The 15,225-nt window shown below is 44.3% G+C and overlaps 1 protein-coding gene across 1 annotated transcript in view; it reads right to left on the bottom strand.

The window, feature by feature from the left end:
- Positions 1-6,528, bottom strand: part of elovl2 (ELOVL fatty acid elongase 2) — a 174,121-nt gene extending 167,593 nt beyond the window's left edge. The window contains exon 1 of the mRNA XM_078228631.1: positions 6,441-6,528. Within this exon, the coding sequence (XP_078084757.1) occupies positions 6,441-6,455 (15 nt within the window). The 5' untranslated portion in view covers positions 6,456-6,528. The remainder of the gene's footprint in view (positions 1-6,440) is intronic.
- Positions 6,529-15,225: the final 8,697 nt, after the last annotated feature.

Genomic DNA, 15,225 nt, shown 5'->3' with positions numbered 1-15,225 from the left:
AAACTCCATCTGCCACCTCTCCGCCCAATTTTCCAGCCTATCTATATTCTGCTGTATTGCCCGACAATGCTCATCGCTATCCGCAAGTCCAGCCATCTTCGTGTCATCCACAAACTTGCTGATTACACCATTTATGTACATCACAAATAGCAGAGGTCCCAGTACAGAGCCCTGCGGAACACCACTGGTCACAGACCTCCAGCCAGAAAAAGACCATTCGACCACTACCCTCTGTCTCCTATGGCCAAGCCAGTTCTCCACCCATCTAGCCACTTCTCCTTGTATCCCATGAGCCTTAACCTTCTTAACCAACCTGCCATGTGGAACTTTGTCAAATGCCTTACTGAAATCCATATAGACGACATCCACGGCCCTTCCTTCATCAACCGTTTTTGTCACTTCCTCAAAACACTCCACCAAATTTGTAAGGCACGACCTCCCTCTTACAAAACCATGCTGTCTGTCACTAATGAGATTGTTCCGTTCTAAATGCACATACATCCTGTCTCTAAGAATCCTCTCCAACAACTTCTCTACCACGGACGTCAAGCTCACCGGCCTATAGTTTCCTGGGTTATCCCTGCTACCCTTCTTAAACAACGGGACCACATTCGCTATCCTCCAATCCTCAGGGACCTCACCCGTGCCCAAAGAAGCGACAAAGATTTCCGTCAGAGGCCCAGCAATTTCATCTCTCATCTCCCTGAGCAGTCGAGGATAGATGCCATCAGGCCCTGGGTCTTTGTCAGTTTTAATGTTCCCTAAAAAACCTAACACTTCCTCTCTTGTAATGGAGCTTTCTCTAACGGGTCAACACCTCCCTCCGAGACACTCCCGGTTAACACGCCCCTCTCCTTCGTGAATACCGATGCAAAGTATTCATTTAGGATCTCCCCTATTCCCTTGGGTTCCAAGCATAATTCCCCTTCTTTGTCCCTGAGAGGACCGATTTTCTCCCTGACAACTCTTTTGTTCCTAACGTATGAATAGAATGCCTTAGGATTCTCCTTAATCCTGCCTGCCAAGAACATCTCGTGCCCTCTTTTTGCCCTTCTAACTCCCCGTTTGAGTTCTTTCCTACTCTCTCTGTATTCCTCCAGAGCTCCATCTGTTTTCAGTTGCCTGGACATAACGTACGCCTCCCTTTTCATTTTAATCAGATCCTCAATTTCCCTGGTTATCCACGGCTCTCGAATCCTACCTTTCCTATCTTTCCTTTTTACAGGCACATGCCTATCCTGCAGCCTTATCAATAGTTCCTTAAAAGACTCCCACATGCCAGACGCGGACTTACCCTCGAACATCCTCTCCCAATCAACATCCACCAATTCCTGCCTTATCCGGCTATAGTTAGCCTTCCCCCAATTTAGCACCCTGCCCGTAGGACAGCACTCATCCTTGTCCATTACTATCCTAAAGTTAACAGAGTTGTGGTCACTATTTGCCACATGTTCCCCTACCGAAACTTTGACGACCTGACCGGGCTCATTTCCCAGAACTAGGTCCAGTATAGCCCCCTCTCTAGTCGGGCTATCTACATACTGTTCCAAAGAACCTTCCAGTACGCATTTTACAAATTCCTCCCCGTCCGGACCCCCAGCTCTAAGCACTTTCCAGTCTGTGCCAGGGAAATTAAAGTCCCCCACTACAACAACCCTATTTTTTCGGCATCTATCCAGAATCTCCTGACATATCCTTTCCTCCACTTCCCGTGGGCTGTTGGGTGGTCTGTAGTACACCCCCAGCATAGTGACTGCACCCTTCCTGTTTCTGAGTTCCACCCACAGCGACTCAGTACATGACCCCTCCAAGTTGTCTACCCTCTGCACCGCGGTAATATGCTCCTTAACTAATATCGCTACTCCCCCACCTTTTTTAGCCCCTCCTCTGTCTCGCCTAAAACACTTATACCCCGGAATATTCAGCTGCCAGTCCTGTCCTTTTAACCAAGTTTCCGTCACCGCAACCACATCCATATTCCGCATAAGCATTAAGGCCCTAAGTTCGTCTGTTTTACCCGTTACGCTCCTCGCATTGAAGCAGATGCACTCCAGACCTCCAGGCCCACTCAGGTCATCCTCCTCCAGAGTGCTCCTCTTCTTAGCCAGCCTTGCCCTGGCCCCCAGCTCAACCCCAGCCTCAGTATTTACTGACCTACTGTTTTGTTCCCCACCCCCCCTGCCACACTAGTTTAAATCCTGCCGAAACACTCTAGCAAAACTCCCAGCCAGGATATTTGCTCCCTTCCAGTTAAGGTGTAACCCATCCTTTCTGTACAGTTGCCATCCTGACTTGAAGATTTCTCAGTTATCTATGAATTTAAAACCATCCCTCTTGCACCAGTCCTTTAGCCACGCGTTCAACTGTAGAATCTCCCTGTTCCGAGCCTCACTTGCACTAGACACCGGGAGCAGTCCAGAGATTGCTACCCTGGAGGCCTTACTTTTTAGCCTAGCACCCAACTCCCTGAATTTTTCTCGTATGACCCCCCTGCTCTTCCTACCTACATCATTTTCACATTGTACTGCTTGGCACAGCTAAAGATCTGAACTTGTGCCTGTGAGTTGGTATCTGTGTATACTCAGGAATTCAGGGGAGCGGAATCTCAGGAGACAAGATTAAAATATTATGAGGTGGGCCATTGTTGATGCCATCTGAGTTGGACCTTCGAAGGTGAAGACTGGAATCCTTCATGAAAGATACAGGGTTTCACTGAGATTGGTTGACTCACAACATTACTGCGTCTGCATGGTTGTTGAGACATCATTGGACTCTGGCTTGGTCACATCTGATGTGGAGATGCCAGCGTTGGACTGGGGTGAACACAGTAAGAGTTTTAACAACACCAGGTTAAAGTCCAACAGGTTTATTTGGTAGCAAATACCATAAGCTTTCGGAGCGCTGCTCCTTCGTCAGATGGAGCGGAAATGTGCTCTCAAACAGGGCACAGAGACACAAAATCAAGTTACAGAATACTGATTAGAATGCGAATCTCCACAGCCAACCAGATCTTAAAGATACAGACAATGTGGGTGAAGGGAGCATTAAGCACAGGTTAAAGAGATGTGTATTGTCTCCAGACAGGACAGCCTGCAAGATCAGGGGGAAAGCTGTGGGGGTTACTGATAATGTGACATAAATCCAACATCCCGGTTTAGGCCGTCCTCATGTGTGCGGAACTTGGCTATCAGTTTCTGCTCAGCGACTCTGCGCTGTCGTGTGTCTGCCATTTGTTGTGTAGTGTGGCGTGTGTTCAACCATAGTTGTCTTGCTAATTCATGTGTACTTCACATTTGTCCTGAATGTTACAGTATAAGATATTGCAAATTGTTTTATATTTCTCATCTCATAGTAAAGTTTATTTTTGTTTGTTTAAAATCCATAGAATCTTGCAGTTTTATTCTTGAATCTCAAATCTTATCTATTTTAAACAAAACGTTATTGGTCCATAACTGGATCATAGCAAAAAGCTTGCAGGGTCTGGTTTAGGATTATAAAAGTAACATCATTTTCTGCTCAGTTTTAAAATGATACTAATTTGTTCTAAGAGATGGTGATATCGAAACTGGTAATACGACTTATCAAATGGACACCTAAAAAATAGGTTTTATTTGCAGAAATCAGAATAAATTTCCCTTAAAAATTTGAGGTTAAATTGTATTTTCCACATTTCAGCTAAACCACGAAGCACAAAAGTACTGAAGGTATGCAGACTACAAAGCAGCACTGTCAACATTTTATAAGTGAGCTGTTAACAGTAAAATATATCAGAATTATTTTTTTATTCATTCTTGGGAGGTGGGCATTGCTGGCTACACCAGCATTTATTGCCCATCCCTAAATGCCCTTGAGAAGGTGGAGAGTTGCGTTCTTGAACAACTGCAGGTCATGTGGTGCAGATATACCCACAGTGTGGTTAGGGAGAGAGTTTCAGAATTTTGACCCAACATCAATAAGGAAAGTGATATTTTTCCAATTCAGGATGGCGAGTGGTTTGGAGGGGAACATCCAGGTGGTCATGTTCCCATGTGCCTGCTGCCCTTGTCCTTCTAGATGGCAGTAGTCATGAGTTTAGAAGGTGCTGTTGAAGGAGTTCCTGCAATGCATTTTGTAGATGGTACACACTGCTACCACTTTATTGGTGATGCAGGGAGTGAATATTTGTGGATGGGGTGCCAATCAAGCAGGCTGCTTTGTCCTGGATGGTGTCAAGCTTCTTGAGTATTTTTGGAGCTGCACTCATCCAGCCATGTGGAGACTCATACTTTTTGGAGAGTCAGGAGGTGAGTTACTCACCACAGGATTCCTTGTCTGTGACATGCTCTCGTGGCCACAATATTTATATATCCAGTCCAGTTTTTGGTCAATGCTAACCCCCAGTGGGGGGAATTCAGTGATGCTAATACCATTGAATATTACCATCGCTGAATGATATAGTTGGACTGTTTAGTTAAACGTACAGATGTGCATCTGCTCCAGCACATTCAATTCCTGGGAAGTCCAAAAGAGTAAAATATAAAAACACGAGTTAGAAGTATATAAAAGTCAAGAATAACACACCATTCTCTCATATTTAGCAGTTATAGTTTGGTCAGCTAAATAGCTAACACACATGGAACAATGCTCATCTTCAAATCAAGCTGCAAAAACAAACAGCACAGGTTGCATACTTTCACTAAAGGCGAATATCCCACTTATCCAAGTTCAGGGTACTTGGGTGTACCCTGATTGGCAGAATCAAAGCTTCGTGCTTCAGACTACCCAAGTGTGTACACGAGTATATTAAAGTTTAACCACCAAGACTGCACAATTTACCATTACAGGTACTGGTGACATTCCTGCTGCTTGTCCAATCATGGACATCCTCTTATTAAAGCACTGATAGAGTTGAGATTACTCCAAGTTTACTATGCCTCCAGGTCTCATCAATAATGCAAGGTGGCTGGTAAGTCATCAGTGCCAGTGAGTACTGAAGTCTGTCATGACTCAGGGTATCACATGGCAAAGTAATTTCTGATCTTCCATCTCTTGACATATATTATTGCAACATGACAAGCTCCAAAGATATGCTACTAAGCAAAGAAAAGAAACTCAAGCCAATAGTTACCCAGCAAGTTCTTACTGTGAAAAGGGAAGAGTTTTAAAATGTCACTACTTTATAAAATGTTAACTACTAAGTATCCAAAAATCGCAATTAATGAATATTGGTGCAAAACACCAAATCTGTAAGTACTTTTATGGAAGAAATTCAGATAATTTATTTTGAAATCCCATGTTCACCATCCAAGTTGTATTGAACGCAGACAATATCTTAAAATCCCTTACCCACAAATATACAAATGAGTAAACACTTAAGCCACTATGAACCTTTTGATTAGGTGAAACATAACTATTCATGTACAAAACATAGTTAAGCTAATTCACCATTTACTTTAGGATCTATAATGTCTGCCAACTCGTTCCGCAGTTTGCAAAAGGACGAATTGCGTTGTATAACATTTGATTGCTGCTCTTTACCAATATAGTGGAGAATGGTTTAAAGCACAAGTCATTCACATTTAATCAGACAAAGGCATTAAATCAGCAAATATACTGTGTTACACTATTTGCTTTTCATGGTTGGTCTCATTGTTGTAGCTAGAATGTCGAGTTGTCTCAAGGTAAGAGAAAGCAGCAGTAGCGAGCTACATTCTTGGCTGTCAGTCAATGCTCGTTCTCAGGAAAGTGGGTTACTTGGCGAATTCTGTTGTCCTGACCTATCTCTTATTGCACCAACTCCTATTCAAAAGCTACTCGGATGTACATTCTGTATTTTCAAATGTCTTTTTAAGAAGACATTTTGAGGCAATTGTGAATAATCAGTGGGCGTAGGTCCTAGTCACAGTTGCAATACTTCATTCAGACAATAACAAGGGAATGAGAATGTTACCAAATAAGTTAGAGAAGAATGGTTTTTATTTTTCACGGAGGTCAGATTTCCATATTAAGAATTGAATTAATGCGAAGTCTAGAATTAAACTCGAATAAAAAAATACAATTATCTTAACACCTACCAGCTGTCAGCAAGTATTACATTAAAGATGTTAGTTCTTTTTCACAAAATGCTATTAGTGCAACGAAAGCCTGGATTCCAATGTCCTTTGCACTATCGATTCTTTGTGCATTTCAACTAAGCTCGGTTCAGATCCAGAGCTCTAACAAAGGCAACAATGCTTGAAAGGTTCAGCATTATTACATTCTGAAAATTACAGCAAGCACTTTGCAAATGTCTAATTGAGTATTTCATCCTATTCAATATTTAAACATTTGACCATGAACGACGTGCAACATTTTAATATAAATATTTTTAAGGTAGTAAAAATTGTTTTGAATGCAGTGGTGAATTTGTTACAAAATGACCTCTCGTAACATAGACATGGATGCACCCATGCCTGGCTTACCGGGATCATTCTCATTGTGCCTGCCGTGCGCTGTCCTCGGTATATAGAACCTACACGGCTCTTCTCCCCTTCACACTCACAACAAGCTGTCTCCCAACTTGTGACAAACAGGCGGCTTCCTGAGCGGCCGGCTCACCTCATTGGTTGACATTCTCCATGACAATGAGCACGGTGCTCAGAACCTCCTGGGCAATGAGCGCATGCTCGTGTTTCTTGTTGCCAGCTTCCAGTTGGTGAGAACGGATTCTTACATTTACCCTTTCGCTCCCAGGGAGAAAAGAAACAGGGTAAATGCTGTCTTTGTTACTTCATCACTTTGTTATCTGGCAATTGGGGATTCTTTAACACTTGAATTAAAGTGTAGAAGTTCTTGTTGTCACACTGTTATGGGCCTATTAATGCACAGCTGAAGGATTGACGCTCTGATTCACATGGTTGTTATCTCTGATTAGAGCGTTTGACCAAATGTTTTTTCAAAACTATTTTCCAATGCTTTTAACACTTGAAAATTAACGTGACTCCAGACACCAACAAAAAGCAAACAGCAAAATCGTTCCTAAAGTGTGATGCCAGGAACTGGACATTATTTCAGCTGAAATCTAACCAGTGATTTAAGAAACTTCCTTCTTTCTGCATCCTAAATCTCTTGTGTATAAAACCAATGAAAAACATGCACTTTTACCAACCATATCAACTTGTCCTTCCACCTTCAAATATCCAAGGCCTGTCTATTTCTGCAGCTCCTTTAAAATTGTACAATTTAGCTTATGTTGCCTCTCGCCATTTTTCCTTCTGAAGCTCATTGCTTCACGCTTCTCTGCACTAAATCTCACCTATCACACTTCTACCCACTTTACCATTCTAAGTCTTCCAGAGTTTCCCATCCCAATTTACTGCCTTTTATGTAATTTGCAATCTTTGAAATAAGGCCTCTATGCCAAAATCAAGCGCAATCCAAATCATAACAAGCTTAATATATTTCAGAAAGAGCAGTGATCTGAATACCTGCTGCTGGGGTCACCACTGTATATTTCCCTCCAATTTAAAAAAAATCACCAGCATTCAGGAGAGTCAGGGGGCAAAAGTGAGTGTAGTGGCCATTACTAAGGAGAAGGTGCGAGAGAAGCTGAAAGGTCTGAAGGTAGATAAATCACCTGGACGAAATGGACTACACCTCAGAGTTCTGAAGGAGATAGCTGAAAAGATTGTGGAGGCATTAGTAGTGATTTTTCAAGAATCACTGGAGTCAGAGAGGGTCCAAGAGGACTGGAAAATCACTAACGTGACAGCCCTGTTTAAGAAGGGAGGGAGGCAAAAGATGGGAAATTACAGATCAGTTAGCCTGACCTCGGTTGTTGGTAAGATTTTAGAGTCCATTATTAAAGGATGAGATTTTGGAGTGGAAGTGCATGGTAAAATAGGGCGAAGTCAGCATGGTTTCATCAAGGAGAAGTCATGCCTGATCAAATTGTTAGAATTCTTTGAGGAGGTAATGTGCAGGTTAGACAAAGGAGAGCCAGTGGACATTATCTACTTGGATTTCCAGAGGCCTTTGACAAGGTGTCTCACAGGAGGCTGCTCAATAAGATAAGAAAGCCTATGATGTTACAGGCAAGGTACTAGTATGAATAGAAAATTGGCTGACTGACAGAGTGCAGTGAGTGGGGATAAAGGGGTCCTTTTCAGGATGGCAGCTGGTAACTAGTGGAGTTCCACAGGAGTCAGTGTTCAGGCCACAACTTTTCACTTTATACAGTCCAAAGATGTGCGGGTTAGGTTGATTGGCCATGATAAAATTGCCCCTTAGTATCCTGGGATGTGTGGATTAGCGGGTAAAATATGTTGGGGTATGGGGGTAGGGCCTGGGTGGGATTGTGGTTGGTGCAGACTCGATGGGCCGAATGGCCTCTTTTGATTATTGATTATATCAATGATCTAGCTGAATGAACTGAGGGCATTGTGGCTAAATTTTCAGATTATGCAAAGATATGTGGAGGGACAGGTATATTGAGGAGGCCGGGAAGCTGCAGAAGGACTTGGACAGGTTAGGAGAGTGGGCAAAAAAGTGACAGATGGAACACAATGTGGGATAGTGTGAAGTTATGCACTTTGGTAGGAAGAATAGAGGCGTAGACCATTTTCTAAATGGGAAGAGAATTCAGAAATTGGACGTGCAAAGGGACTTGGAGGTCCTAGTTCAGTTTTCTCTTAAGGTTAACTTGAAGTTTGAGTTGGTAGTTAGGAAGGCAAATGCAATGTTAGCATTCATTTTGAGAGGATTGGAATACAAAAGCAGGGATGTACAGCTGAGACTTTACAAGGCTGTGGTTAGACCATGTTTGGAATATTGTGAGCAATTTTGGGCCCCATATCTAAGGAACGATGTGCTGGCCTTGGACAGAATCCAGAGGAGGTTCACAAGAATAATCCCGGGAATTAAAGGCTTGACGTATGAGGAGCATTTGATGACTCTGGGTCGGTACTCAATGGAAATCATAGAAACCCTACAGTACAGAAAGAGGCCATTCGGCCCATCGAGTCTGCACCAACCACAATCCCACCCAGGCCCTACCCCCATATCCCAACATATTTTACCCGCTAATCCACACATCCCAGGATACTAAGGGGCAATTTTAGCATGGCCAATCAACCTAACCCGCACATCTTTGGACTGTGGGAGGAAACCGGAGCACCCGGAGGAAACCCACGCAGACACGAGGAGAATGTGCAATCTCCACACAGACAGTGATCCAAGCCGGGAATCGAACCCAGGACCCTGGAGCTGTGAAGCAGCAGTGCTAACCACTGTGCTACCGTGCCGCCCTGGAGTTTAGAAGGATGAGGGGGGATCGCATGGAAACTTACAGAATACTGAAAGGCCTGGACAGAGTGGAGGTGGAGAAGATGTTTCCATTATTAGGAGAGACTAGGATCTGAGGGCACAGCCTCAGGGTAAAGGGATGACCCTTTAGGTAACTAGTGGAGTTCTTTAGCCGGAGGGTGGAGAATCTGTGGAATTCATTGCCACATAAGACTGTGGAGGCCAAGTCATTGAGCATATTTAAGACAAAAGTAGATAGGTTCTTGATTTGTAAGGGGATCAAAGGTTACAGAGAAAAGGCAGGACCTGTACAAGAAGGACAGGTTGCACCTGAACTGGAGGGGCACCACATCCTGGGCGGGAGGGTTTAAACTAGTGTGGCAGGGAGTTGGGAACTGGAACAGCAGGCCAGTAAGTGTAGGGACTGGGGAAGAAAGTGAGACTGAGATACACATAGCACAGAGTAAGAGCAGACTGAGGGAGGCCGGGGGGCTCGGCGGGACCGGAAGTCTGAAGTGTGTTTGCTTCAGTACAAGAAGTATAACCGGTAAGACAGATGAGCCTGGATTACTTTTCCTGGATGGAATTATTGCAATTACGGAGACATGGTTAAAGGAGGGACAGGACTGGCAGCTTAACATTCCAGGATACCGTTGTTTTAGACGGGACAGAAGGGGAAACAAAAGGGGTGGGGGAAGTTGCATTGCTGATTAGGGAGCACCTGACAGCTGTGTTGAGGACGGACACATTGAAGGGATCTTGCAGTGAGGCATTATGGGTGGAGCTCAGGAATAGGATGAGTGAAATTACAATGTTGAGGATGTACTATAGACCTCTCAACAGCCCGCAGGAGACAGAGGAGCAGTTGTGTAGGCAGATACTGAAAAGGGGTGAAAAAGACAGGGTGTTTGTGATGGGTGACTTTAACTTCCCCCATATTGACTGGAACTCCCTTACAACCAGGGGCTTGGATGGAGGGCAATTTGTTAGATGTGTCCAGGAGGGCATTTTGATACAGTATGATGACAATCCACCCAGGGAGGGGGCCATACTAGGCTTGGTATTGGGGAATGAATGGGCCAGGTGATCGATGTTTCAGTGAGGGAGCATTTTGGGTTTAGTGACCATAATCCCATAAGATTTCAGGTAGTCATGGATAAGGACAAGAGTGGCCCTCGGGTGAGGGTGAGTGAATTAAGGGCGAGGACCAATTAGATCCAAATTCGACAAGAACTGGGGACTGTGGATTGGGAGCTGCTATTTGATGCAAATCCATGTCTGGCATGTGGGAGGCTTTTAAAGGCCAATTGATCGAAGTGCAGGATAGACATGTCCCCGCAAAAATGAAGGATAGAAATGGCAGGATTCGGGAACCACGGATCACAAGGGAAATTGTAAGTTTAGTCAAAAGGAAAAAGGGAGCATACTATAGGTCTAGGCATCTAAAAACTGACGACGCCCCGACTAATATAGTGAAAGTAGGAAGGAACTTAAAGATGAAATTAGGAGGGCTAAAAGTGGCCATGAAGTATTTTTAGCAAATAGCGTCAAGGAGAATCCCGAGGCTTTTTATGCATCTATTAGGAGCAAGAGAAAGAGTAGGCCCAACCAAGGACAATGGGGGAAAGTTATGAGTGGAGCCACAATAAGTGGGTGAGATCCTTAATAAGTACTTTGTATCGATATTCACCAAGGAGAAGGACGTGATGGATGTTGAGGTCAGGATGGGTATGTGAACGCTCAAGAGAATGTCAGTATATTGAAGGAGGAAGTGTTGAGTATCCTAAATTGCATTACGGTAGACAGGTCCCTGGGGCCAGATGGGATTTATTCCAGGTTACTGTGGGAGGCAAGGGAAGAAATAGCTAGGGCCTTAACAGATATCTTCACATCCTCTTTGACCACAGGTGAGGTTCCAGAGGACTGGAGAATAGCCAATGTTGTTCCCTTGTTTAAGAAAGGAAGCAGGGATAATCCAGGAAATTATAGGCTGGTGAACCTGACGTCAGTGGTGGGGAAGCTTTAGGAAAAGATACTGAAGGACAGGAAATATGCACATTTGGAAGAAAATGGATTAGTTAGTAACAGGCAGCATGGTTTTGAATGAGGAAGGTCATGTCTCACCAACTTGATTGAGTTTTTTGAAGAGGTGACAAAGATAATTGATGAGGGAAAGGGTGTGGATGTAGTTTATATGGACTTTAGTAAGGTGTTTGACAAGGTCTCACATGGCAGACTGGTACAAAAACTAAAATCACATGGGATTTGGGGTGGGCTGGCGAGATGGATGTAGAACTGGCTTGGTTACAGAAGACAGTAGCGGTGGAATCAAGATCTGTAACTAGTGGTGTTCTGCAGATATCAGTGCTGGAACCTCTGTTGTTTGCAGTATATATAAATGATCTCGAAGAAAATGTAGTGGGTCTGATTAAGTTTGCAGATGACACACAGATTGGTGGAGTTGCTGACAGTGCCAAGGATCGTCAGAGGATACAACAGGATATAGGTAGATTGGAAACTTGGGCACAGAAATGACAGATGAAGTTTAATCCGGGTTAGGGGAATAGGGCCTGGGTGGGATTGTGGTTGAAGCAGACTCGATGGGCCGAATAACCTTCTGCACTCTAGGGATTCTATGATTCTGTGAAATGTGAGGTGATGCATTTTGGAGGATCAAATTTAGGTGTGAATTATACTGTAAATGGCAGAACTCTTCAGAACATTAACATACAGCAGGATCTTTGATTTGATTTATTATTGTCACATGTATTGGTTTACAGTGAAGAGTATTGTTTCTTGCACGCTATACAGAAAGCATACCATACATAGGGAAGGAAAGAAGAGAGTGTGCAGAATGTAGTGTTACAGTCATAGCTAGGGTGTAGACAAAGATCAACTTAAAGCGAGGTAGGTCCTTTCAAAAGTCTGATGGCAGCAGGGAAGAAGCTGTTCTTGAGTCGGTTGGTACATGTCCTCAAACGTTTGTATCTTTTTCCTGACGGAAGAAGGTGGAAGAGAGGTATGTGGGCATCCTGCTCCCATGCCCACATGTCTGTCCTTGAGCTGCTGCAATGTTCCAGTGAAGCCCATCGCAAACTGGAGGAACAGCACCTCATCTTCCAATGAATGTCGAATTCAACAACTTCAGATAATTAGCTCTACCCCACCTCGACCCCTTTGTTTTCATTTTATTTAATTTTTGCTGTTCTCTACCTTTTATTTCTTTATTGTCTTTCTTTATTTTTCTTCTCCCCCCCCCACTCTTTGCCCCTATATTATCCCCCCTTTCCTTGCCTTTTCTCCCACTTTGCTTCCCCTTTTTCTCAATTTGACCTCTTCTACCCATCTCCCCCTTCCCCCACATCTTCATCTGTCACAGCTTACCCTCTGATTTCAGCTTCTCTGTCATTTAGCCATTCTGCTATGGACTGCCATTAGCAGCCTTTCCCCTTCTTTTTGTGGCTATGCTTCATCTTTCAAACCCTCACCCTACAGTATAAATATTTCCCACTCTCTATACTTTTTAGCTTTGACAAAGGGTCATCTGGACTCAAAATATCAGCCTTCTCTCCTTACAGATGCTGCCAGACCTGCTGAGACTTTCCAGCATTTTTTCTTTTGGTTTTATGGAAGAGAGTATGTCCAGGCTGCTTGGATCTGGTTGAATAAACTAGGATTGTTTTCACAGGAAAGATGGACGCTGAGGGAAGACCTGATAGAGGTCTATAAAATTATGAGAGGCATAGACCAGGTGGATAGTCAGAGGCTTTTACACAGGGTGGAAGTGTCAATTAGAAGGGGGCACAGGTTCAAGGTGAGAGGGGGAAAGTTTTTCACGCAGAGAGTAGTGCGTGCTTGGAACGTGCTGCCAGGAGAGGTGGTAGAAGCAGGCACATTAGCAACAGTTAAGAGGCATCTGGATAGGTACATGAATAGGGAGGGAATAGAGGGATAGAACCGAGTAAGGACAGAAGTTTTTTTTTTAGTTCAGTTAGAGCATCATGATTGGCACAGGCTTGGAGGGCCGAAGGCCCTGTTCCTGTGCTGTACTTTCTCTGTTCTGTGTTAAAGGGGTTGAGAAACATATCAGTCATGATTGAATTGTGCAGCAGACCCAATGGGCCGAATGGCCTAATTCTGCTCCAGTACCTTGTAATCTTCATATTCTCTGCTCTGTTCCATAGCCAATTTCAATTCCACACTACCACTGGCTGCTCAATCTCTCAAACTTCAATTTTGCTAACAGCTATGATGTGGCAATTTATCAAATGCCTTTCAAAAGTCCAAATACATAATTTCAAGCACACTATCCTCATCTGTTACTTCAGTAAATAACTCAAAGATATCGGGCATTAACATTTATTAAGCCACACTATTGTAAGTGCAAATTAATTTTGTCTTAGATTATTGTGTCTAAAAGTCTTCCCACCATTAACATTAAGCTGATTGGCCGAAAGTTACTTGGTTTATTCCTCTTTCCTTTTTAACTGGATTGTGCAATTTACAAGCTGCCATCCTCTGACACCACTCCCATAACCAAGGTGGGCTGGGACGATTCTCCTATCCCGCTGAGCTGTTTTTGTAGCGCAGTGGGCCAGGAGACTCGAGCGCTGGGCGCCACGGCCTCCGCAAGTCGCCAAGCGCTGGATTTCTGGCAGTGTCAGCTCCATGCCAGAAATCGGAACAGAGCTGCATAATATATGCAGCTTCTAATTTAAATATAATTAAAATATCGTTAGCAGACCTGGGACTGAAATTTCCGGACCCGATAACGACCCCCCCCCCCCCACCCCACTTGTATAGCTTCCCACTTGTGCGGAGCTCATGGCCCGATCCCACTGGAGTGCTATCGAGGCCCCACAGAGGGTTGGGAACCAGCGGAGTGCCCCCTGGGCAGTGCAGCCTGGGCCCCTGGCACTGCCCAAGGGGTAAAATGCCAATGCCCGGGAGCACCTTGGTAATGTCTACCAGGCATTGGACATTGCCATGGGGGCAGGGTCTGATGGGGTGAGCCTCTGGGGGCTAATCGATGGGGGTGGGGGGTTCAGCCTGCTGGTGGGAGGGTGGTGGCCGAGGCTGGGCAAGGCATATTCGGGGGGGCCAGCGATCGGGAGGTCGGCAGTGTGGGGCCACTGCACGTACATAGATCTCCACTCTGACAGATCGGTGCATGTGCAGTGGCCCGCTCAGCGCTATGCTGTCAGCCTCTCCAGCAGGAATAGGCCCCGCCCACTGATTTACGCTAGTGCACTTTGCAATGCACTGTGTGGGAGATTCATTTTGAAACTCCTGCTGAAAAAAAAGTGGGATTTACTCCAGATTTTATGAGAATTTCGACACTTAGAATTTTGGGGGGAGAATCGCCCCCTGTAGCTCTAGAGCCACTGCTATTTCTAACCTTGCTTCTCTCAAAAAAATAGGATGTATTCTTTCATTACTTTGAGAGGTGATAAGCTCACCTCTCAAAGTTGACACCACACATTTAAACCAGTGGCACAGACTAACTTGAATAAAATTGAGAGATCACGTAAAAAGCAGTGGGTTTGTTGCATAGAACACGGAATATCCTCATAAAGTTGGCGAGGTGCCAACATTTCTAAACCACTTCCTTGGGCTTGGACACAATAAAGGAGGATATTCATTGAATGATGAGAGCTTAAGTATAACATACATACAAACACACAAAGTAGAAGCATCAGTCTGTTGATCCTTCTGAGCCATTTGATAAGATCATGACTGCTCTGATTGTGACCTCAACTTCACTGTCACAGAATAGACAGTATTACAGTTGATAAGGAGGATGTGCAGGATATTCTGGAGGGTCTGAAAATAGATAAATCCCCTGGTCCGGATGGGATTTATCCAAGGATTCTCTGGGAGGCAAGAGAAGTGATTGCAGAGCCTCTGGCTCTGATCTTCAGGTCGTCGTTGGCCTCTGGTATAGTACCAGAAGATTGGAGGTTA

The sequence above is a fragment of the Mustelus asterias genome, chromosome 2, assembly GCF_964213995.1.
Source record: "Mustelus asterias chromosome 2, sMusAst1.hap1.1, whole genome shotgun sequence".
In the NCBI taxonomy this organism is placed as follows: Eukaryota; Metazoa; Chordata; class Chondrichthyes; order Carcharhiniformes; family Triakidae; genus Mustelus; species Mustelus asterias.
Note: the sequence above shows the minus strand (reverse complement) of the source record. Positions and strands in the feature narration are given on the sequence as shown.